Below are 22,871 nucleotides of genomic sequence, written 5' to 3'. Positions count from 1 at the left end.
ACATATCCATCAGGATACCCAGTGCACGCTCAAAAAGCGTTCTGGAAAACGTGAACTGTCAAAAAGTCACTGTGCACTACCATGAACGGTCTCGCATACATGATCTAGTTCACGGTGTATTTTTGCTTGTTGACGAGTTCACGCCTGATGTTCACGGATACGAGAACGGATTTTTTTCTGTGTGTTGTTGAATCCGCTACTCCAGTTGTTGCTTCACTGGATGCTTGAGCTGGTTGGAGTGCAATCTAATAAGCTTCTTCCGTCCATGCCAATCGTCCAGCAGCACGTTGTGGTTGGCTCTACCGATGACCTCGATGATAACACCCGAAGCCCACTGCCACTTGTTGTTGCTGCGGTAGACCTTGGCGTAGACCATGTCATCTTTTCAAAATTTACGAAGAGTTGCTCCATGCTTCTGGTTGAACTGTTCGTCCTGGCGTTGATTGAAGACCACTGGGTTGGGTTGGTCGTGGTGGAGGAGATCGAGATCCGTCTTCATGTTACGGCTAAGCATTAGCTGTGGTGGAGTCCTGCCATTCAGAACACGACTGAGAGTGGTTCGGTAGACCTGGAGAAACGTGTGAAGGGCTTCTGGAATGCTTTCCCCCTCATTGAATTTGCGCAACGACCTCTTGAAGGTGTCCACAATTCTCTCCGCCTGGCCATTTGACTGCGGGTGGTACGGCGATGTTCGGAAATGATGGATTCCGTTCTTCCTGCACAAATTCGCGAGCTGTTCCGATGGGAACTGCGTACTGTTGTCGGAAACAATGACGTTGGGAACGCCCAAGCGGGCAAGCAGTTCGTCGAGGAACTCAGTTACTGCTGACGTTGTCGGGGATCGAACGATGCGAATTTCCGGCCATTTTGTGAAGGCGTCTACCCCTATGAGGAAGTGCAGACCGTTGATTTGGCCAGCGAAATAGATATGAATACGCTCCCAGGGATATTGAGCGAGCGGCCACGGCTGTAGTGGAATCTTGGACGGTGTCTTTGAATGGATGGCACAGCTTTCACATCTCTTGACGAAATCAGCAATGCTGTCATCGATCTCCGGCCAGTACACGTGGCTACGTGCAATAGCTTTCATCCGCTCCATTCCCGGATGTCATCGGAGTTGCTTGAGAATCCGCTGACGAAATCTGTCCGGGATCACCAAACGGTTGCACATTATGATGCAGCCCTTCACTACCGATAGTGCATCTCGATGAGCAAAGAACGGCGAATTTCAGGGTTAGCGATGTCATCGAGTTTGAAGGGCCATCCACGCTGGTTGTACTGGATGATTTGTTGGAGAATTGGACACTGTAGGGTAGCGTCGCGCACCGACTTGAAAGCTACTGCCAGCGAACTGATGGCTTCCTGGAATGGAATCTCGTTGTCGTCTTCTAGTTGAACCGAGGCGATGATGAAATCCTCCTCCGGTTTAACGTAACTGTCGATGAGGCTAGACAAAACGTCGGCGTATCCAAACTGCGTGGTGGACACGTACTCGATGTCGAAGTTGTAGCATCAGGGCCCAACGTTGCAGTCGGTTGGCCGTATGAACCGGATTTCCCTTCTTCTGTCCGAATATCCGCAGGAATGGCTGATGATCCGTCTGGAGGGTGAACTTACATTCTAGCAGCATGCGATGGAATTTCGTTACGGCAAATACCAGCGCAAAACCTTCCTTCTCGATCTGTCCATAATTTGCCCGCGGTGAGTGAACGGGAAGCGTGTACGACGGCTTTGACCGAGCCATCGGGGAACCTGTGTAGAAGGCAGGCACCGATTCCGGACTGCGAGGCGTCGGCAGCAACGATGATGTCCAATGCAGGATCGTAGTGCGTCAGCAATAAATCCGTCTGGAGTACCTCCTTGAAGCGCTTTAAAGATTTCTGACACAAGCTGTTCCAAACGAATTTGGGATCCTTCTTGAGCAGCGCGTCGAGTGGCCGCTTCAGTTGGTGCATCTCCGGGACAAACTTCGCATAGAGATCGACCGCACCAAGGAACGAACGTAGCGTTGTGACATCTTTGGGCGGTGGCATCTAAACAATGGCTTCCACCTTGGATAGATCTGGATGCAGACCGTTCTCATCTACGATATGCGCCAGATACTTGACCTTCGACTGCAGAATGTTGCACTTTTCTTCCTTCAAAACGAATCCGTAAGCTTGAAGGCGTTGGAATAGTGCGTTGAGAATCTTGTGGTGCTCCTCTTCAGTTTTGCTGTAAACGAAGATGTCGTCCAGAAACGTGTCCACTCCTTCGAGATCGGCAACCATGCTGTTCATCAACTGCTGGAAGACCCCGGGAGTGGATATCACTCCTGGTGTGAGCCGGTTGAAGCGGAATAGACCTCGATAAGTGTTTATCGTGAGAAGCTGCTTCGAGTCGTCGTCACTCAGTCACTCAGATCGATGACGCTGAAATACCGGCACCCATTGAGCTTGTTGAAGATGCCATCAGGAACCGGTACCGGGTAGTGGTTGGGCTCCAGAGCAGCATTCAGTCCAGTTGAGTAATCAGCACAGATTCGTACGTTTCCTCCTGGCTTGTTCACTACGAAAATCGGAGCCGCCCACTGGAGAAGTCCACTGGCGTGATGATTCCTAGCGATTGAAGTCTGTCCAGCTCCGCATCAATCTTCTCCATGGCCTTGCTTGAATACTTCGGGATACAAAGCTTTGTACCGTTGGATTTGATTGACTTGATTAGCGGCAACGTGGACCTGGTTACAGATTGCGGATAGTGGGGTGTTCCACAGCTAATAGCTCGATCCAGTCCAGACCGAACAGGTTGATGCATTTGTTGGTCACGTAAAGAGTTGCGGTTTTGGTGACTCCTCCGAGCTTGATTGGGTATCGGAGCTCACCAAGTAGATGAAGAGCGTCACCCGACGCAGTCCGTGTTGTGGGAGTACTGTTGGCGAGCCCAGGTTCTTCTTCCGCAGCTTCTTCGAAACGATGGTGATGTCGGACGCGATGTCCAACTGCAGATTAACTTGAGATCCGTTAGAAACTTTCTTCTTGACGTGCAGCTGACCTGGTTGATGGAAAAAATGCCTTTTACATTCTTTTTCTTCTTGAGTGCCGCCTTCGAAGTGTAGCTGCCACAATACTCCTCTTTGTGGCCGGTCAATGTTACGCCAATTAACTCGGTCTATGGCTGCCAACCTCCAGTTTCTCGATCGCCCCACACTTCCAAGATCCTGCTCCACTTGGTCAAACCACCTAGCTCGTTGCGCTCCCCTTCGTCTTGTACCGGCCGGATTTGAGGTGAACACCATTTTTGCGGGATTGTTGTCCGGCATTCTCACAACGTGTCCCGCCCATCGTACCCTTCCAGCTTTGGCGACCTTCTCGATACTGGGTACAACGTAGAGTTGCGAAAGCTCGTGGTTCATCCTTCTCCTCCATACGCCGTTCTCACATACTCCGCCGAAGATCGTCCTAAGTACACGTCATTCAAAAACTCCTAGCGCTTGCAGGTCCTCTTCGAGCATTGTCCACGTCTCATGCCCGTAGAGGACTACCGGTCTTATCAGCGTCTTGTACATGGTACACTTAGTACGGAAGTGAAGTTTAACAGACCGCAAGGTCTTGTGGAGTCCGTAGTAAGCACGACTTCCAGCAATGATACGTCTTCGAATTTCTCTGCTGCAGTTGTTATCCGACGTTATCAATGATCCGAGGTAGACAAATTCGTCCACCACCTCGAACTCATCCCCGTCGATCATCACGCATCTGCAAGCTCTATCGTGCTCGGTTCCTCCAGCCAGCAGATATTTCGTCTTCGACGTATTAACCTTCAATCCAACCCGATCTGCTTCACGTTTCAGCCTGGTATACTGTTCAGAAACCACCTGGAACGTTCTTCCAACAATGTCCACGTCGTCAGCAAAACAGATAAACTGACTGGATTTATTGAAGATCGTACCACACATGTTGAAGCCTGCCTGTTTCATAAGACCTTTTAGCGCAATATTGAACAGGAGGCAGAAAAAACCATCGCCTTGTCGAAGAACTTTGTGAAACCATTCTTTTCACACAGCACTGTACACTATCCATCGTTGCCTTAACCAGTCTAGTCAGTTTCCCGGGAAAACCATTCTCGTCCATAATCTTCCATAGCTCTTCGCGGTCGATGGTATCATAGGCTGCTTTGAAATCGATGAATAGGTGATGCGTAGGGACTTGATATTCGCGACACTTTTGGAGGATCTGCCGCAACATAAAGATTTGGTCTGTCGTCGATCGCCCGTCCACAAAACCGGCTTAATAACTTCCCACAAATCTGCTTGCCAGTGGCGATAGACGGCGGAAGATGATCTAGGAAAGCACTTTATAGGCTGCATTAAGAATAGTGATCGCTCGATAGTTGTCACATTCTAACTTGTCACCCTTTTTGTATATTGGGTATATTATTCCCTCCTTCCACTCCTCCGGTAGCTGTTCTGTATCCCAGATCCTGGCTATCAATCGGTGCAGACAAGTGGCCAACCTGTCCGGGCCCATTTTAATAAGTTCCGCTCCAATACCATCCTTTCCATCTGCTTTGTTGTTCTTGAGCTATTTGATAGCATCCTTAACTTCACCTATTGTGGGAGTTGGCACGTCTCCTTCATCCGCCGTACTGATGAAGCCATTCCTCCTGCTATCTTGATCTTCCTCCTCTGCGCCGTTTAGGTGTTCATCGTAGTGCTGCTTCCATCTTTCAATCACCTCACGTTCGTCCGTCAAGATACCTCCATTCTTATCCTGTCACATTTCGGCTCGCGGCACAAAGCCTTTGCGGGATGCATTGAGTTTCTTGTAGAACTTACGCGTGTCTTGAGAACGATACAGCTGCTCCATCTCTTCGCACTCCAACTCTTCCAGGCGGCGCTTTTTATCCCGGAATAGATGGGTTTGCTGTCTTCGCTTCTGTTTGTATCGTTCCACGTTTTGACGGGTGCCTTGCTGCAGCATCATCGCACGCGCTGCATTGTTCTCTTCCAAAACCGTCCGACACTCCTTGTCGAACCAACCGTTCCGTCGATTTCCTTCCACGAACCCAACGGCACCTTCCGCTGCGTTGAGGCTGCTTTGAGGCTACTCCAGCAGTCCTCAAGAGGGGCTTCGGTGAGCTCACCCTCTTCCGGCAACGCAAACGTTAGCACTCCGTGATGAGTGATTCCATTCTTCCGCCGCGTTGGTCTCAAGCTTGGATAATAGTCTCGTTTGGATTTCTGCGTGTCTCGACGATCGGAGCCCACAGGTGAAAATAAGGCTTTGGAATTGATCCGGACGAGCCCGTCGTCTGGATCGTAGACGAATTCCCGGATGTTGGATGCCATAGACTCGATGATGAACTCCGGGCTGCCCGTGGAACGATTGGGGACGTTTTCTTGATTGCCGAAACGTTCCATCATTTCCATCAGTCGGGCATTTTGTCGAAGTCGAAGTCGAAGACCAAGCACAATCGCACTTTAAAGGATCTACCCGAAAGGATCCTAGAATCCGTATTAGAAACCGCTACCTTTAACAAGGTCTTGCTTCAAAGCTGCACATTTGGGCACTAGAATAGTCACAATTGGCCACTGAAAGTATCATCACGCTTATGCTGTGTACATATGTACTTTTTATACTCTGATTGTACTCAACATGTCTTTATGCGAAATAGGTCAATCTCCGAAACTGACAATATCGCATACCCTTAGTAACCAGCGTCTGAGAACGACACGCGTGGGTCGGCGGGTTTCCATAGAGTGCCAGAGCCCTGTGTCAAGTCGTTGAGTCTGCAACTCCCGCAAGGCGCGCTCGAGGTTCGGCAGCTTTCTGCGGGTGCCATAATCGGATTAAAAATATTATTATCGCTATTATTGTGTGTTTGATTGTGGTTTTATTTCGTCACATTGGCGGGTTGGGTACCTATGACGATCACCCCGATGAAGACCCCGCGCTGTTGACGGGACATGGCTCGACTGGGTTTCATCATGTTTTCGCTGACTCGTTTCGAAGGGGGGAGGCTTTTCTTGTTTTATTGCTGACCGATAAGGCACGGAATGGGACATGAGTGACTGGCGAAATGCTACATTGAAGTGACAGCATGGGGTTTTCCCTTCTGTGTGTGGGAATGCTCCGTTTCAGGCCCCTTCTGGGAAAAACGTTCCGTGGTTAGAGAGTGATAACAGCAGTTTTGTACTTTAGGGTCTATTGTAGTTATTGCTGTTCGTGCAGCTGTCAGAGCTGGTTGGTAGAATTCCCATTACAGCAGTCGTTAATGGTTAGGCAAGAATTTTCTTGTGAACTTGGATGGGAGTTAGGTATCTTAATTGAGTCTCATAGCTTCCAATTGGTACTACATTGGGAGCTGATAGAAACATCCGAAGCATGGAATTGTACATTAGAAGCTAGCTCTAACGACATCGCAAAATACTTTCGTAATAACGAAATGGATTTCCATCAGTTTACGATGATAACTTTTTTTTTGTTTGAAATCGCATTCAATATTTCATAATAGAAACTAAAACATTAAATATTTAAAATGATTAAGTTGATAAAGCTGATTTATTCGTTCAATTAATTTAGAAATATTAAGTATTCATTAAAATATCTCTTCTTCTTTCCTTCCAGACGAAGGCCCATCTGGACGTGCTAGCCGACGCTTTACTCAGATGGGCAAGAGGACGTTAAGATGCGTCGACTGGAACAAACCCGCACAGACAAAAGCATTGAACAGACGCCACACATACCCCTTCAGACACAAAACCAATACCAAAGCAGAGACAACCGTTAATTATAGAGCAACAACAAAAAAAATAAAAGGAAGTGATCTATTTTTAAGATGGAACCGCGGATTAATCCTGAAGTCTCTGTTGCAGAGCAATGATGAAGAAAAACTGGACAGCTGTAAATAGGACGAATGACAGACGAATACAAAACTCACTACAAATTCTACAGATTAAACTGAAAAAAAAAATCCAAAGAAGGTATATATATACATAGATATATATTTGTTAAGGACAACACTCTTCAAGCAGGCAGCTGATGCAGACTGTTACGTGTGTACGATGTTGTATAGAAGCGGAGACGTGTATAGGCAGACTTAGAGAGGAGAGTGCGTAACTGATTAGTAAATCGTTGGCCCGTTTATGCTGACCGTTAAACGATAACCCCCGGGCGACGATTATGCAACTAAAACCAAAACCAAACAAAAAAAAACAAAACTAACGGCGCAAAAAGTGTAAAACACTTGAACAAATCGACACTGTAAGTACATCAAAACAATGGTAGATATGTATGTGTGCGTGTATAATACAAAACACAAACCGAGCAGCAGCAAACAATTCTTAAAGCAGTACCAGTATAAAGTGCAATTCCGTGATATATTGGTTGAATTTTGTTTTTGTTAGTTTAAGAATAAAAAAAACTCGACATTATTATCAGTCACAAGGATACCTACATTCTGGATGAAAAGAGGCTAATAGTAGCATCACTCGCCAGGCGAAGAAACACGAAACGATCAAAACGATATTTCCAAACTGAGAAATTACAGAGCGCTTCATATCTAGCTCCGGTTAAAAATAGACGTTAGGCTTTAATTGCAAGATTTTCCGAATTTGTTAAGATGATGTGTATATTTCCGTTTCGTTTTCATTTTCCTGACAACGCGAACTGAAGTCTAACGAAGCAACTTGTAAAAAGAATACCAAACAACTCTACAAACATCCAAGATCGTTATAAAAATAATGGAATTAAGTCAAAGATAAACAAAAAAATCTTGCAGAAAACTATTCTCATGGACAAGGCAGCTATATTGTATAGATAAGTCACAATTTTAACAAAGTAAATGAATCCAACCTTAGTGAACTCTCAAAACAACCAACGCTATTTCACATTTAAGGGATAAGTGACACTCAACATCAACACGCCAACAGTACACGATTTACTCACACTGAGAAAAGACACCTACAATACAACAACAGCCAACAGCAATTCGTTATATCAATCTTTCAATAGTGACATCAAAGCAAGCCGTATTTCGGTACGGATGAGCAGCTATCATGAAACATTCCAACTATACCGACACAAACACACATACAACACTAGGCATAAGCACAAACAAACGAACGCAAGGGGCCCAACAATGCCAACACAAAACACAGACACATTCACACATGAACACGTCAAACTTGACCCACACTTGCCAAAAAAAAACCAATCAACGCGGGGCCCCTCGGCAGCAAGCTGAATACAAGGAGAACTAATGAAATGAATATATATGATATAAAAATACAAGAAGTCCGCGAAGATCTTATTTTAGTCAAAGTTTTAGTTACTAATTAAAAAGGGAGACAAATTCTGTTCCAACGAGACAGGTCGTTTTTGTACATAGGGTAAATACAAGCCGAACAAACAAACAAAACTAAATCGTACTAACACAAGCTACATATACAAACAATCACAATAAGCACTCTTCAGCACCACAGTCGCACACGTGTAAAAAGATTTTTAAGAACGCACCTTTACACATGCACAAAAACACACCAGGCGGAAGAAGCAACTCGCACCTTTACAGGCTCGATGACAGATAAACGATATGACAAACAAAAAAAAAACGATAACAAAACAAAACGGGAAATCTCTATGTTTTTTTCTTCAACTTCGCGCACACCCACACACTTACAATCTCGCGTGTTTTGCTCTTCCGTTTCGATTGTGTTTAACTATTCACCGAACAAGTTCGTGTCTTTCAAATCAGAGCCTACTGCGCGCGAGAAACTACGACAGTGAAACGCGCATCGATTGTCAAGCAAAACATAAAAATAAAAACCAAATACAAAATAACTGTTACAACAATTTTCGCTAGCGAAACAAATCGTGATACACCCAGTGTTATGGACGAAGGGGAGGGGGTCCTAATCAAAATGAAATGGATGTGGAGTAAGAGAGAGAGATGGAACGAATGGTTAGCGAAAGAGAAGCTGTTACGTGATGGAACATTGTTAAGATCCGGGATTGTGATTCGAGGGAAGGAAAGCAAATGAACGAACGAGAGAAAACATGACATGTGACTGAATAATCGATGATATTAGATTCAAGTGGTTAATGTTACTAGGGAATGTAAAAAGAAAATGTTAATTAATCGTGGAAGTAAAACACTCTCACACACACAACTTAACACACAAATTCTGTGAGGTAAAGGCAAGTGAACCGTATGGTAAGGGAAAATTTGTTTTACATTGTTTTAGTTTGATGTTTCCGTGCAGCAGTAATGGTTCAATTGATGTACAGTGACCAGCTCTTACCAGATCGAACAATTAATTGTCAAAATGCATTGTTTCAAGGCTACACTCATACACACGTACACAGTGTAGTCAGGCAAATCGTATTGGTTGTGGATAGCAGTTCTCGATTAGTTTCTTGTATAAAACAATGAAGAATTTAAACTCAAGCGTAACGAACACAACACACACATACAAACAATTAAGACAACATGTCAGAAGTATTTAAATTCAATTAAGAAAAAAAAGTCAAAAACAAATCCAAGCCAACACGTGGAAAGTATAAATGTCTATTTGCACAATATAACTTTACCTGGGAAAAGAAAATACAAATTTTACATCACTCGAAAACCGAAACCATTGTTATGATCACAAACACCTCAGAAAACAATCTCTCTTTAAACAAGAAATTAAATCTCGAAAAGTGTCAGTGTGCTAATTTATACTTAGAGCAACAAGCCGTTGATCTTGACGTTTTCAAACTCGAATACTTTTTCGTCTCGAACGTGTTTACCAGTGAACAAAACAAAACAAAAATGAAAGCAAACCAAAGAAGAAGAAGATTCTACTCGGAACCACACGTTGTAAGCATCCGAAGTGCAAGATTTATTTGAATACCCACCTTTAGGTTAATTTTTATGCGCTACTAAAAGTTAACAAAACTGGAACGGAGAATACGGAATCGATCTGAGAGAGCTGAAGGATCGCAAAACCGAAACGAAACATTGACACAGCAGGCCCGTCGTCTGGCTCTGGTAACGTTTGCACTGCGGTGCGCACTTGTCAAAAACCATGCACATGTGGCACAACAGTGTGACAGGTGTCAAGCGGCAAAATCTAAACAAACTCGACGGAAGCAAATCATGCATCCATTTTCTCATTGTCATGCACTGAGCTGTCATTTTGATATATTTTTCAACTTAAATTGTTTTTGTTTATATACCTAGTTACATTTTTGTTTTCAATGGTCGACAAATAGTTCTTCTCTGGAAATTCCTCAAAAAATATTTGGTGAGGATAGCATTATAACAAAGACCTTATAATCGGACTCCGAATCGGTATCAATTCTAGTACTTCATTTGGTCCCTTAGTACTCAAGTTTGACAAATAACAGTAATCTTTCCTCAACGTTCAAGTTTTTTCTGTTACTTAACGTGGCATAAAGTCTTTATTTCGTCTTTGGACATAATCATATCTGATCCCTAGCTGGCAACACTGATAGCCCCGACCGCCCGACTGAAACCCTCTTTCTAGAGCCCAACTGTTGCTTGTCCCAATTACGAAGTTCCACAAAGCAGCAACAGCTTCTGCGGCCCATTCACTGCCACGACGTAAGCATTAAGGTGTAATTTCGAAACTTTTCCCATGTGGCGGCTAATTTCCTCGCATCATGCAAGGTGAAATTGAAAGTTTATTTATAGCGGCAGCGTGGTACTTGCGCCGGAACAATTCCTCATTTGACGTTAGCTACCCGTAATCAGTGGTACGAATCTTCAGCGATTTTTGTACACACTGAAACAAAAAAAAACTGCTCGACGGAAAGACGGAAAGCCGTTTCCTTCATCAGCGTTGACTACTTGTCATCAACTTGATTCTCCGGCAGAACAAGTGAATTCAAGCTACGCTAACACTGGTTTGGCCTCGACCAAAAATGGGGCCGCACTCATCGCAGCAACCGGTGACGTCAAAGGTTGAAGAGGTTAGGTCCTAGCCCAGTAAGAGCAGCAGCACATGGCTTGCTTCGTTTGTTCTTGTTGGTCTTGACTTCGGCACCAGGACCACCATCGTCTTTGGGCACCCGAGAAGTAAGGAATGAATCATTCATGATGAAATTATTTTTGTTTTCGAGAAAAATTGACTACAACAGAAACAGACGCTGTCAAATTTGACAGATAAACGCGAGAAAAATAACAGAAATTTACCGAGAATGATATACACATAGCGAACTGAATTATTGAAATTTATACATTTCGCATTATGAGTAAAGATAATAATAGATCACAAGGTTCTTAGTTCGATTTCAGGATGCCAAAAAACTTGTTTTGTTTTCAATTTATGGTTGTTAAGACATATTTTTGAAATTCATCCCAGTTTCTCGTTTTTCAGTTGTCCATTTACCTGAGTGTATAACTAATTCCCAAGAAGGTGTTATGAACTTAAGGTGAAACAGCTTGGAACCCAACTTCAATAATGTACTAACACTTTCAGGGTAAAAATCACGAGAAAGGAGCATCAAACGGCAGTGCAATTTCTATTTTAGGTTTGTGCATTAGCAGAAAGTTGGAAATGAGGAGATTAACTGCTCCTCGCTGAACTTTACCAAATGTCCTATGTAACAATGAGAGATGCTCTCCTCTCTTGTTCTCTTACGAAGTGCAATTTTAAATCTTTAGGAAACTTTTTCACTATGGATCGAAAAACAATGTCCTTGGCTAGCGTTTCTTACAAAAAACGTTACAGAAGAGATTAATGTGGCTCAGTTATTGATTGAGGAGAAAGTAGACAAATAAAACCTATCAATGTAAAATAGGTTTTTCTGAAAATTTACGCGAGAATTCAAAAACCTCAATCATCAAGATTAGAAGAATTATAGCTTTGGATTGGCTCTACTATCTCCAACACTGGACTTTGAAGTTGAAAGTCGTTGTTGAAAAGTCTTTGTTAAAAACTTGTTGAAATTAATTCAACTCCTTTTTATGCGTGGTATGCACCTGAAGCAGATTTGTACGGCAAGCGTTACCGACGTTATGGAATCAGCTCTACTTCTCAGCAGAGTAAAGTGGAATCATTCGGTGGAAAAATCGGTGGTGGAATCATTCCTTGACCATTTCTTGTCCTATCCTTTTGCACAGTAGTTATGAACAGCGTACTAGCCATAACAAATGCGAATTGGTGTAGGGGTAAGATACAAGAATTGCAATCCAAAAACTATAGGTTCAAACCTGGATTGGTCGGAAATGTTTTTCATAACTTTTTATTCAATTTAAAATCAAAACATGCAATATCGAATTCAAGAGCTTTTCCTTTGATAGTTTTATGATTTAACGGTAAAGCAAATCCAAGAGCAGAGTGCTTATTTTTCACAGTAGTGCAGTAACTCAGAGTCTATATACAGAGAGTTGCGCGAAGAAACTTCTTTGAATGATTGTTTTTTCTTCGTCTTCGAAAATAGCCCCTATCTGTTTTGCTGGTCTGCTCGATAGGTAGATGGTTTGACAGTTCGATAGGTAGATTTAGCTTCACTCTTCGCGCAACTCTCCATTCATAGACTCTGCAGTAACTCACTGGGGGTTTGCTTTTTGACACTGGGCTGTTTCTATCTGACATTTCGGAAGGTACACTGAAAACATAGTGCACCTAAAACCTGAGTTAAAATCTAGAAGTGTGGCATAAACTAAAAAAGCAGAAGAATTTATTTTTTGGACTTAAACCTATACAAAACATAATAAAAAAAATTAGCATACGTGTATTTCTTACTCAGTCTCAGACGTTTGGTACATCGAAAGAGGGCTCTAGAATCCAATTATCAAAACATTTTACGCCAAAATATGGCGCAGAACAATATTCGTTTACGAATAACTAATCAATAATACATTTTATTGAATAACCAGCGAATAATTTGATCATCCACATTGATTAAACTTTGTTTCTTCATTATCATTTTTGAAATTGAAATTAGAATTTCACGTCAATTTTCGTTACCAACATCAAAATTTAATGCAAATGCCGTATTTCCTTCTGATCGGGATGACGTACCAGAAACAAAGTGAAGGAAATCGTCAATACATTTTTTCCCCTCCGCGGTGGTACTCTCCTTTGCCGCGAGGGATTTTATGACGATGATGATGCCGATGCCGATGCCTGTTTCGTTGACATCGGACAGAAACAAATTTGCTTTGATGTGTAGCCAAGATTTTGTCGGTTTTTTCATATTGTATCCGATTTTCAGAGATGGATCAAGTGATTGTACTTTTCAATCTTCGTAATCCAATTGTTCTTGTGCTTTGCTTTGATGGATGGATGATTATTGGGAAGGAAGTGTCTCCAAATATTCTCGTGCACATTTCCTTCATAAATCATCTAGGTTTTTCTGTCCAAAATATAGTCTAATTAAATATAGTCAATGATCAAATAGCAGAAACACTTTAAAAATGTTTAAACAAACAAAGTAAAACAAGCATACTAGCAACCCTGCTGAAAGCACTTGGTTTCGCAAAAAACGTAAACAATTCCCATTGGCGTGCAATCGATTCACTGCATAGGTCTTTTCATGTGACAGCTCCGTGTATGCATTTGTTTACATCTGTAGAAGAGCGGTACATACACGGATCTGTCATTTCCATAGATCAACTGTCAAACAGCTTCCGAATCAGCTGATATAGTGGTTATCACGATGTTATCACGATCTACACCCTAGTGCAGATGTAGTTGTGAAACTCAGAGGAAAATAATATGTACTCTGTCTCGAAAAACACCAAGAATTCGGGATGAAAAATTTCAAATTGTGTAATATTTCCATATGCATTTTAATGAGTATGGAAAGTGCGTGCAAGCTTCGTAGCGTGCGTGAGCGTATGCGAGTGTTCGTGTGTTCCAGTATCACTAAGCTCTATGAAGCGTCTTGTGAGAAGACCTATTTTTTTACGTTTCTGCACTTACGAACTGCCCGCACTTCTGAAATGCAGCATCTATTAAGGTGGAAACTGCGCAACAAGAGATTACGGTAGAGATTCTGAACGAAATACAAAGTAGAAAGGCAGTTTATTAAAAATATGAAAACCAAGAAGAACCCTAAGAAGACTCAGGAAAAATCTAATGAGGATTCTTCGGGGATGCCAGGTTGGAAGACATTTGAGTACTGTGGAATATGGAAGATTTTTGAAGACTTTTCAGAATTTGTGAAGACATTTGAAAGGCAATTTCAAATTATTCGCATCATAACCATTATAAGACTTCAAGAACAAAAAGCTTATGAGTTGGCAATCATAGAAGCTTTTCTGGAACAATTTTTTAGTGCTTCATCATTCTATAACTAGCCCTTTGCAAATTCCATCAAAAATACATTATTGATTCCTTCAGATTTATCTGAAAATTCGGTCCAGGGTTAGGCCAGAGTTTCTTCAAGCAAATCTTACAGAGATTTGTCGTATTTTTTCTGCCAATGATGGAGACTACAGCACGTAACTGCTCTGACCGGGTCCTGCAGTATCGCTTGATTATGAGCACCTCGGAGATCATGATACGCGTAACGCTACCTGTGCTGGTTTTATACTCTGCGGGTCTTGGTTGCTTCCTCTTCTTCTTCCGTCCGGTCTCGTCGTGTCGTTGCATGCCAGATGGGCGGAGCTAACGCTGAATGATTCCGCAATATGGCCATTGCTGACTGGTGGCTGTCAGTTGTCGTTCATGTTGGGGCGTAAACAATTATGTAGTTTGCGATGTGACAACCTCAGTCCGGAATCCAACAATTATCTTGGGATTGAAAATCTCCAACGTGCATCAACGTTGTTTGCCTTCTCCTTATGAAGAAATATCGTTTTCTTCCTCTGGCCTTCCTTTCCGGATTTTATTTCTGACAGTCTCCCATTTGATGGCCTGGTTTCTTGTAGAACAAGCACTTCGTGATCTTGGGACCAGTTTGAAGAACCGTTTCTGAATCGATTTCACGATTTCTTCGCTTACTCGTCGATCAGCTTACCTTTAACAAGGGCCAATGTTAGTTCCACCTCTGATCTTGCTTCCAATGCAATCACCAACGTGTCGTATTCTTCACAAAAGCTACTTAACATGATCGCTACAAGCCAGGTTTCATCCAGGACCTTGAAGGGTTGAAGTCCGTTAAGTTTGTTGAATAGTTCCATCATTCGTCCGATTTGGATCTCCATGTCACCGTTGTTCTCTAGTCATAACGCGCAAATTCTTCGCATGGTCGAAAGTTTGGTACTGAGAGCCTGATTTACATGGAACTTTTTCAAATTCTTCCAAGCTTCAAACGTGGTCTTGGCCTTTCCTAATGTGGACGACCTGGTTTTGTTCTACGGCCTAACCAATTGTCGATGATGCTTGTTCATCATTGTCTGTCCAGTTTGCAGGGTACGGTTTCTCCTCGTTGGCGACCTTGCAGCAACCATCCCTGGTCAAAGGTAAGCTTATTTTGAAACTTCAGTTATCAAAATTAGTACCGTTCAAAGAAGGGAAAGAAACTATTCGATCGTTCACCTTTCTTGATCTTCCTGATTTTTTCCGATCATTTAAAAAAATCTTCAACAGATTTGTTCTAGCTTTGGATTAACAGCTGGGCTAAGTCTAAGTCGGAACTAAGTCGGAATGAAAGTAAAACCTACGTCGAGAATGATGATAGCTTTCATTGGATGCACTCTTGTCATTTGATTAGCAGCTTCCAATAATGGTTTCGTTGAACACAAGGAATTGTTGTTTCCACACTGATGACTCGTCAGTATTTCTTAAGTGCACCGTCTATTAAGCAGGAAGCTGCGCAATAATAGATGAAAACGTTTAAATGTTACTTGAATTTCAAGCAAATTTGTTCTTCAACTATGAGTTGACAATTAAAGAAACTCTTCCAAAACATTTTTTCAGTTCTTATTCATTCTATGGCTATCCCTCTCCAAATTCCATCATCAATACATGATGGATTCCTTCAGATATTTATCGGAAAATTTGATCAAGGATTCTGCCAGAGTTTCTTCAAGAAAATCTTGTAGAGATTCTTCGTATTTTTTATTCTGATAATAGCCTTAAGGGTTATTATAGAGATTTATCAAAAAAAATTATAGATTCCCACAAAGAATGTTGTTTTTGAAACCTGTTCAGTGGTTCTTTTTGAGTTTTTCACGAACACATCAAAGTATTTTGTACAGATTTTTATTCCTGAGATTGCTACAATCTTCGTTTTTGAAATAGGGTCCTTAAATGTTTGATATAAATCTTATTTTCAATCAATAACACAAAAGAGCGTGTTCTTGCTTCTACTTTGGCAATTTTTCCAATTGGGTCCATATTTGAACCTTGACGTTCGCTTAGTCGACAAAAACACCACATGGGTAGTTCGTTTTTGACATTTCAGAAGGGACACGGAAAACAGAAACCACCCAAAAGTTGAGTTTAAAATAAAAAGTGTGACAAAATCACAAAAATCGAAAAAAATATATTTTTTTGACTTAAACGAAAAACATTTAAAATTTAAGTAAACGTGCGTTTCTGTTTCATGTGGGTACTGAAATTGGGACAAGGTTTAAGGACCCTATTATCCAAAGAAGTTTCAAGAAAAAGTTCTGTCGTGTTTTTCAATAAAATGAATATATAATCTTAAATATTAGGAATCTACCCGAGCAACACACATGTTATAATTGTGTATTATAAACTTATATATGACTAATTTTGGTCATATATCAGTTGATAATACACAATTATAACATGTGTGTTGTTGGGGTACTGCACAGGCAAAGAGAAGATTACCGCTTTTAGAATTCTTGGTGTAGCTTGTTGTGTGAAAATTGAAAAAAAGCTGCTGAAAGATCGTCTCAAAAATTGTGGAAAATAAAAACTAAAAGCGTTCTTGGAGTTGTTTTGAACATTGTCTATGGACAAATCCCTCAAGCATTTCATCAGGAATGATCAGAAAAAAATCTCTAGGTAATAAAATCCATGGTGGAAATTCAGGGAGAAACCTCTGAACTATTTTTCCAGTCTTTCTCCAATTTGCTTAAAAAAAATCCTGGATTATTTGTATGAGAAATCGTTGCAATTTTTTTTTAGATTTCCAAGAGAAGTCGTGTAGAGGATTTATAAAGGAGTGCATAAACAACTTCTTTCAAAAACGTGTGTGAAATTTCTTCAATGTTCTTGTTCAAATGTAGCCCACAGGCTTTGGTTCGAGATGGTTCGACGAACATTGACTCCGCCTCCAAGTTAGTCAAACCGATTTATGTTGCTGCATTCCTAAATTTTTTCGCATGTTTTAAATGATCAAGGCAATTCTAGTGAATATGTGATTGTTATTTCCTGGAATTATGTGGGGGATTATTTCTACGATTTTTGGGCAATAATCGTACTGAGGAAGAGCAGACTTTTTTTAGTACCCGAAGAAATGGATATTGATGAGGAATTTCAGTTATAGTTCGCACAACGCATTTCGAAAAAAAAACTCTGAAATTATAAGGGGCCAATGCCGGGGATAATTTTGAACAATCATCGATATGGGAATGGCTATAGTAATTTCTTCAAAGATTCGACCCATAATCTACTAAAGATTTCCTCTAGTTATTCAACTTTGAAGTTTTTCTAGGAATCCATGGGTTATACTAGAGATTTCATCAGAAATTCTTTTTGGGATTCTACCAGGAATTTTATCAAAAATTCCTCTAGAAATTCATCCACAGATTCAACCAGAAATTCATCCGGGGAAAATTCCAGGTTATTCTCAAGGGATTCTTCTAGGGAATCTTCAATAAATTATTTCATAATTTCTTCCAGTGTTTCCTTTATAGATACTTCCTTGTATCCCTGAAGAGGCCCCATAAGACGTTCAACCTGGGATTTTTGAAGGAATTACTTCAAGAATCTACCAGAAGTTTAAGAGAAAAAAAAACTACAAATTGAACGTCAACACTTCACTTTTGCAAAAAAAAATAATCTAAAATCACTAGTAAGGCGAGCAAATACCTTTAAACTTATTTCTTATCTTGACAGATAGGCCTATTTCGTGTGCGACTTACAGACTTCTACAGTGCTCGACTTTACCTCGACCAGAAATTTATCCGAAGATTCATCAATACCTTCCAGTATTTTTTGAAGGATTTTTTCCAAGTTATCCCCCAGGAATTGAATTAGAGAATCCTATGGGAACTCCTTCAGGGATTGCATTAAAAGTTCTTCCAGAGTTTTTATTATGGAATTTCTCCAGAGCATTCTCAGGGAATTTCTAAAGTGATTTTTTTGGTGATTCCTCCAAGAATGTTGCAATAAATTGTTCCATGAATTTCTCCAGAAATTTCTCAGGGATTCAACCAGGAGTCCAACAGATAAAAGCTTTGTCTAATCCTCTGAGCAAATATCAGTGGTATCCCTGGAGGAATATTTTTTTGGAATTTTGTAGATGCCTTTTTGATGGAATACCTAGAGTAGAGAAAGAAAGAATTCCTAGTTCAATCGTTCGCGGAATTCTTGGTCGATCCTCTCGTGGAAATATTGGTTGTTTTTCAGAAGAAAAATCTGTTGGCGCCTTTTCAAAAAATCTTGTGAACTTGTGATATTTTTTGGTTTATTCCCTGGAGGAATTTCGGATATCCCTCAAAAGTGTGAGAAGGAAAATCTTAGTAAAATCATTGAAGTAGTTTTGTAGAATTTCTAGCGAAACTCTGGTGATATTCCCAGTGTTAACCCTGGAAGAACCCCTAGTGAAATTTATTAAGAACCCCTTTCTCGAAAAATTACTGGTGAAATAATCGGAGTGAAAAGTGGTGAAGTCTCTGAATGAACTTCTGGAGGAATCTTTATTGGAAATTGTTGTCAAAAACCATAAGAAATTCGTTATGGCATTCTAGAAGATCATCTTGGCGGAACTCTTGAAGGACTTTTCCCAGAATGTTTTGGGAGAACCTATAGAGGATTTTTTTGAATTTACAGTAAAATCAAATATTGGTGTAGTTTCTGAAAGAATTTTTAGTGGAATCCCTAAGAGAATTTCAGCTGAAATCCTTGAAGATTTTCCTGATGAAAATCATTGAGAATTACCTGGGTGAATCCTGGTGGAATCCTTAGAGGAACCCCTGGAAGATTTTCAGTTGGAATTCTTGGTGGATTTTTAGGGGGATTTTTAGTTGGAATCCTTAGAGGTAGTCCTAGCGGAAGTTTTGAATGAATTCCTAGTGGAATTACTGAAGGAATTCCAGGAATTTTTCCAATTCCAGGAGAAACTCTTCATAGAGTCACTGGAGGATATACTAGTGGTAAAACTGCTGACAGAATTCCTTAAAACACCCGAGAATCCCTGGAGATATTACGCAAAAAATACCATGAGAAACTCCGAAAGAAATCCCTTCCGGTGATGAAATACTTTAAAGAAATTTCTGGCAAAATCCCAGATTCCTGATAACTTTTGAGGATCCTTGAAGATATTAATTCCTTGAAGAATTTCGAGAGGCATCCCTTGATCAATTCCGGGAGGACTCCCTTGAAGAATTCCTGGAGAAATCTCTTGACGAGTTTCCTAGAAAAACTCATGGAAGGAAATTCTGGTATAATTCCTCAATAAATTCCAGGAGGAATCCGTAGGAAAGCCTGATGGAACCTTGAAGAAACCTTGAGAAGAATTTCTGAAAGAATCCCTGACAGAACTTCTGATGGAATCCTAGAAGGTGTTCATGATGGAGTCTCAGGAGGATTTTATAATGAAATATTAGAAGTAGTTCAAAAGGAATCCTTGGAAGAACTTCTGGTGGAATCCCTGCAGATAGCTCTAATGAAATCTCTTGATGAATCCCTTAGAGCAACTTCTGATGGAATCCTTGGAAGAACTTCTGATGTAATCTCAGGGGGAATTTCTGATGGAATCCCTTAATCTTGGTAAATTTCCCGTAGGAATTCCAAGTAGAATCTCTGAAGAAGCTCCTAAAGGAATTCTTACAGATACTTTTAATGTAATCTCGGAGGAACTCCTAATGGAATTTCTGAAGGAGTGGGATCCTTATAGGAGCTCCTGATGAAATAGCTTGAGGGATTCCTCATAATATGCCTGGCGAAACTCCTTATGAATTCCTGATATCATGTTTAGATAAATTCCAGGTGCTACCTCCGAAGGAACTCCTGATGGAATCCCTAAAGAAATTTCTGAAAGATCCCTTGTAAGAATTCCTAGCGAAATCTCAGAAGAAACTCCTGATGGAATTTATACACAAACTTTTGATCAAATCCCTGAAAGAGTTCTAGGTGGAATATCCAAAAGAATTTCCAATGAAATCCTGATCCCTAAAAGTATTCCTGATGTAATCCCCAGAAGAACTCCTGATGTAATCCCTAGAAGAGCTTATGATGTATTCCAAGGAGGAGTTCCAGATGGAATCTCTGAAGAAAGTTCTGATATAATCTCTAAAGGAACTCCTGAAGGAATCTCTATAGGGACTCCTGTTGAAATTCCTGAAGAAATTACTGATAAGATTTCTGAAGGAATTCCTAATGGAATCGCTGGTGGAACTCCTTATGCAATCCCTAAAAGAAATCCTGATGCATTTCCTTGAGAAAATCCTGATATAATCTCTGGAGGAATTCCAGGTGGAATCTTTGAAAAAACTCCTGATAGAATTCCTGATAAGATTCCTGATAGAACTCCTGATAGAACTCCCGATAGAAGCTCTAGAGGAACTCCTTATGATATGCCTAGAAGAAATGAAGGAATTTCTCGAGGAACTCCTGATATAATCTCTGGAGGAACTCCTGATAGAATCTCTGAAAAAAAATCCAGTTGGAATATCTGAATAAATTATTGATTGAATCCCTGAAGTAACTCCTGATGAAATCCCCAGTTGAAATCTAATGAAAGCCCTAAAGGTTCTCTTGATAGAATGCCTATAACAACTCCCGATGAAATGCCTGGAGGAACTCCTGAAGGAATCCTCAGAAGAACTTTCAGAGGTACTCCTGATGGAATCCCTGAAGGAACTCCTGATGGAATCATTGGAGAAATGCCTAAAGAATTTGTTAAAGGAACTCTAGACGAAATCATTGGAATTACCTAGAAGAATTTCTGATGGAATTCATATAGAATACTTATGATGTCCCAAGATATAGTCCTGATGGAATTCTTCGAGAAACTTCGGATGGAATCGCTGGAGGAGCTCCTGATGGAATCCTTAGAGGAATTTCGTAAGGTATTATTCCAGGAATTTCTTATGGGATCATTGGAGGAACTCCTGATAGAATTCCTATAGGAACTTCTGATGAAATCCCTGGAGGAATTCCTGATCATATCCCTAATGGAACTCCTGATAGAATCCCTAGCGGAACTCTTTATAAAATTCCTAGAAAAAATCCTGTTGCTCTCATGATTGAATTTTCAGATGTACACCAGATGGGATTCCTGGAGGAAATTTCGATGGAATTCATGGTGAAACCTCTGATGGAATTTCTGGTGTAATCCTTCCAATTGTTTCTGATAAAAACTCTCCTGATGGAAACAATAGAAGTAGTTTGAAAGGAATCCCATTACCTGGATGAATGGCTAGTGCAATTTTTGATGGATTCTTTGTAGGAATCCCTGGAGAAATCCCGTATTGATCATTCGGCAGAACTGTTGGTGTATTTGCTAAATAAATAGGATAAAGATTGTGAGAAAACGCCAGTGGAATATCTAGAAACAACTCAAGAGCGCAGTTCATGGGACGTTGAAGCTTCAATTTTACATGCTGACGTCGATGTTCGTGCAACATACCTACAGACGGTACGATCAGTTCGTCAAACATTTGGCTCCGCCGACCGGACCGGTGCCAAATGAGCAAAATCAAACTCGTTTGATCTAGAAATTGGTCCGTCGAGAAGCTTCACACACGGTCAAACGTAGCATCAACATGAGCATCATCCTGGGGGCGCAGTCAATGTTGGTCAAACCGTCTGAGCGACTGTAGACTGCATAAGGTTTTCTAGATTTTATTTTATTGCACTAAATATAACTGTTTGATTTCCGCGTGCAAGGGAAGATATAACATACCTAAAGAGCTGAAATTATACTTGGCCCATAGGCCTTTTCATGTGACAGATCCGTATTTGCATTTGTTTATATAGGTTGAGGAGTCTATCATTTCCATAGAACTGTCAAATTGCTTCGGGATCAGCAGATTTGATACGTATCATGTTGGAATCATTCAGCATTGTTCACACTATCGGATCACAAACAATCGAATATGGTGAATAAAATTTATCTAGATAAGTTTCATATTCACCACTTACATTATCATGGGCAATTTGAATAGAGCTAATAAACTATAGAGGAAGAATGTCGCTGGCGTCGCTTTTGCTGGCGGAGATAGGCGGGGCTATAAATGTCAACGCGAAAATGTATGCAGTTTGACTATGTACCCGGCATATTTCCGAGCGAGAACAAAGGGAACACCAGCGACATTCGTCCTCTATAGTTTTCTATCTCTATTGCAGTTTGTGATCTCAGTGCTACATGTGTGTCCATTTCAATTGCCCGTTTATTTTCGGTAAAGTTTTTCCCGAATCTTAGCAAACAAACCCTCCGCTTGCTGAGACTCATGGAAAAATATGAACACTTGACTTTGATAATTGAGTTTCGGTGTGCATAGCCTCTCGACGAAAGACGGTACAAGCACTCCATAAGGAAAGTTACTGTTATTGCAAAAGGAATTATTACACACGACCTTTTTGAGGATACTTCAGCGAGGAAACGTTCAATGATTGCTACACCTTTTTGAATATATTCAATATGAATAATCTAAAGTTTTTTCTATATTGACTATTTATTTTTCAGTGAACATTTACTCGACCAATTCTTTTTTGACTTTCTTTGTTTCTGTTTTTTTTTTTTTTTTTGTTGCAACTCAATGGTGTTCAAGAAAAAACATTCGTGTAAATTTAACAT

At 40.8% G+C, this 22,871-nt stretch overlaps 1 protein-coding gene across 1 annotated transcript in view; it reads left to right on the top strand.

Annotated features, from left to right (window-relative positions):
- Window positions 1-9,779, top strand: part of LOC110677938 (CCR4-NOT transcription complex subunit 3-like) — a 256,294-nt gene extending 246,515 nt beyond the window's left edge. The window contains exon 3 of the mRNA XM_021849979.1: window positions 6,603-9,779. Coding sequence (XP_021705671.1) covers window positions 6,603-6,662 — 60 coding nt within the window. The 3' untranslated portion in view covers window positions 6,663-9,779. The remainder of the gene's footprint in view (window positions 1-6,602) is intronic.
- Window positions 9,780-22,871: the final 13,092 nt, after the last annotated feature.

This window comes from Aedes aegypti, chromosome 3 (assembly GCF_002204515.2).
Source record: "Aedes aegypti strain LVP_AGWG chromosome 3, AaegL5.0 Primary Assembly, whole genome shotgun sequence".
NCBI classification, from domain to species: Eukaryota; Metazoa; Arthropoda; class Insecta; order Diptera; family Culicidae; genus Aedes; species Aedes aegypti.
Note: the sequence above shows the minus strand (reverse complement) of the source record. Positions and strands in the feature narration are given on the sequence as shown.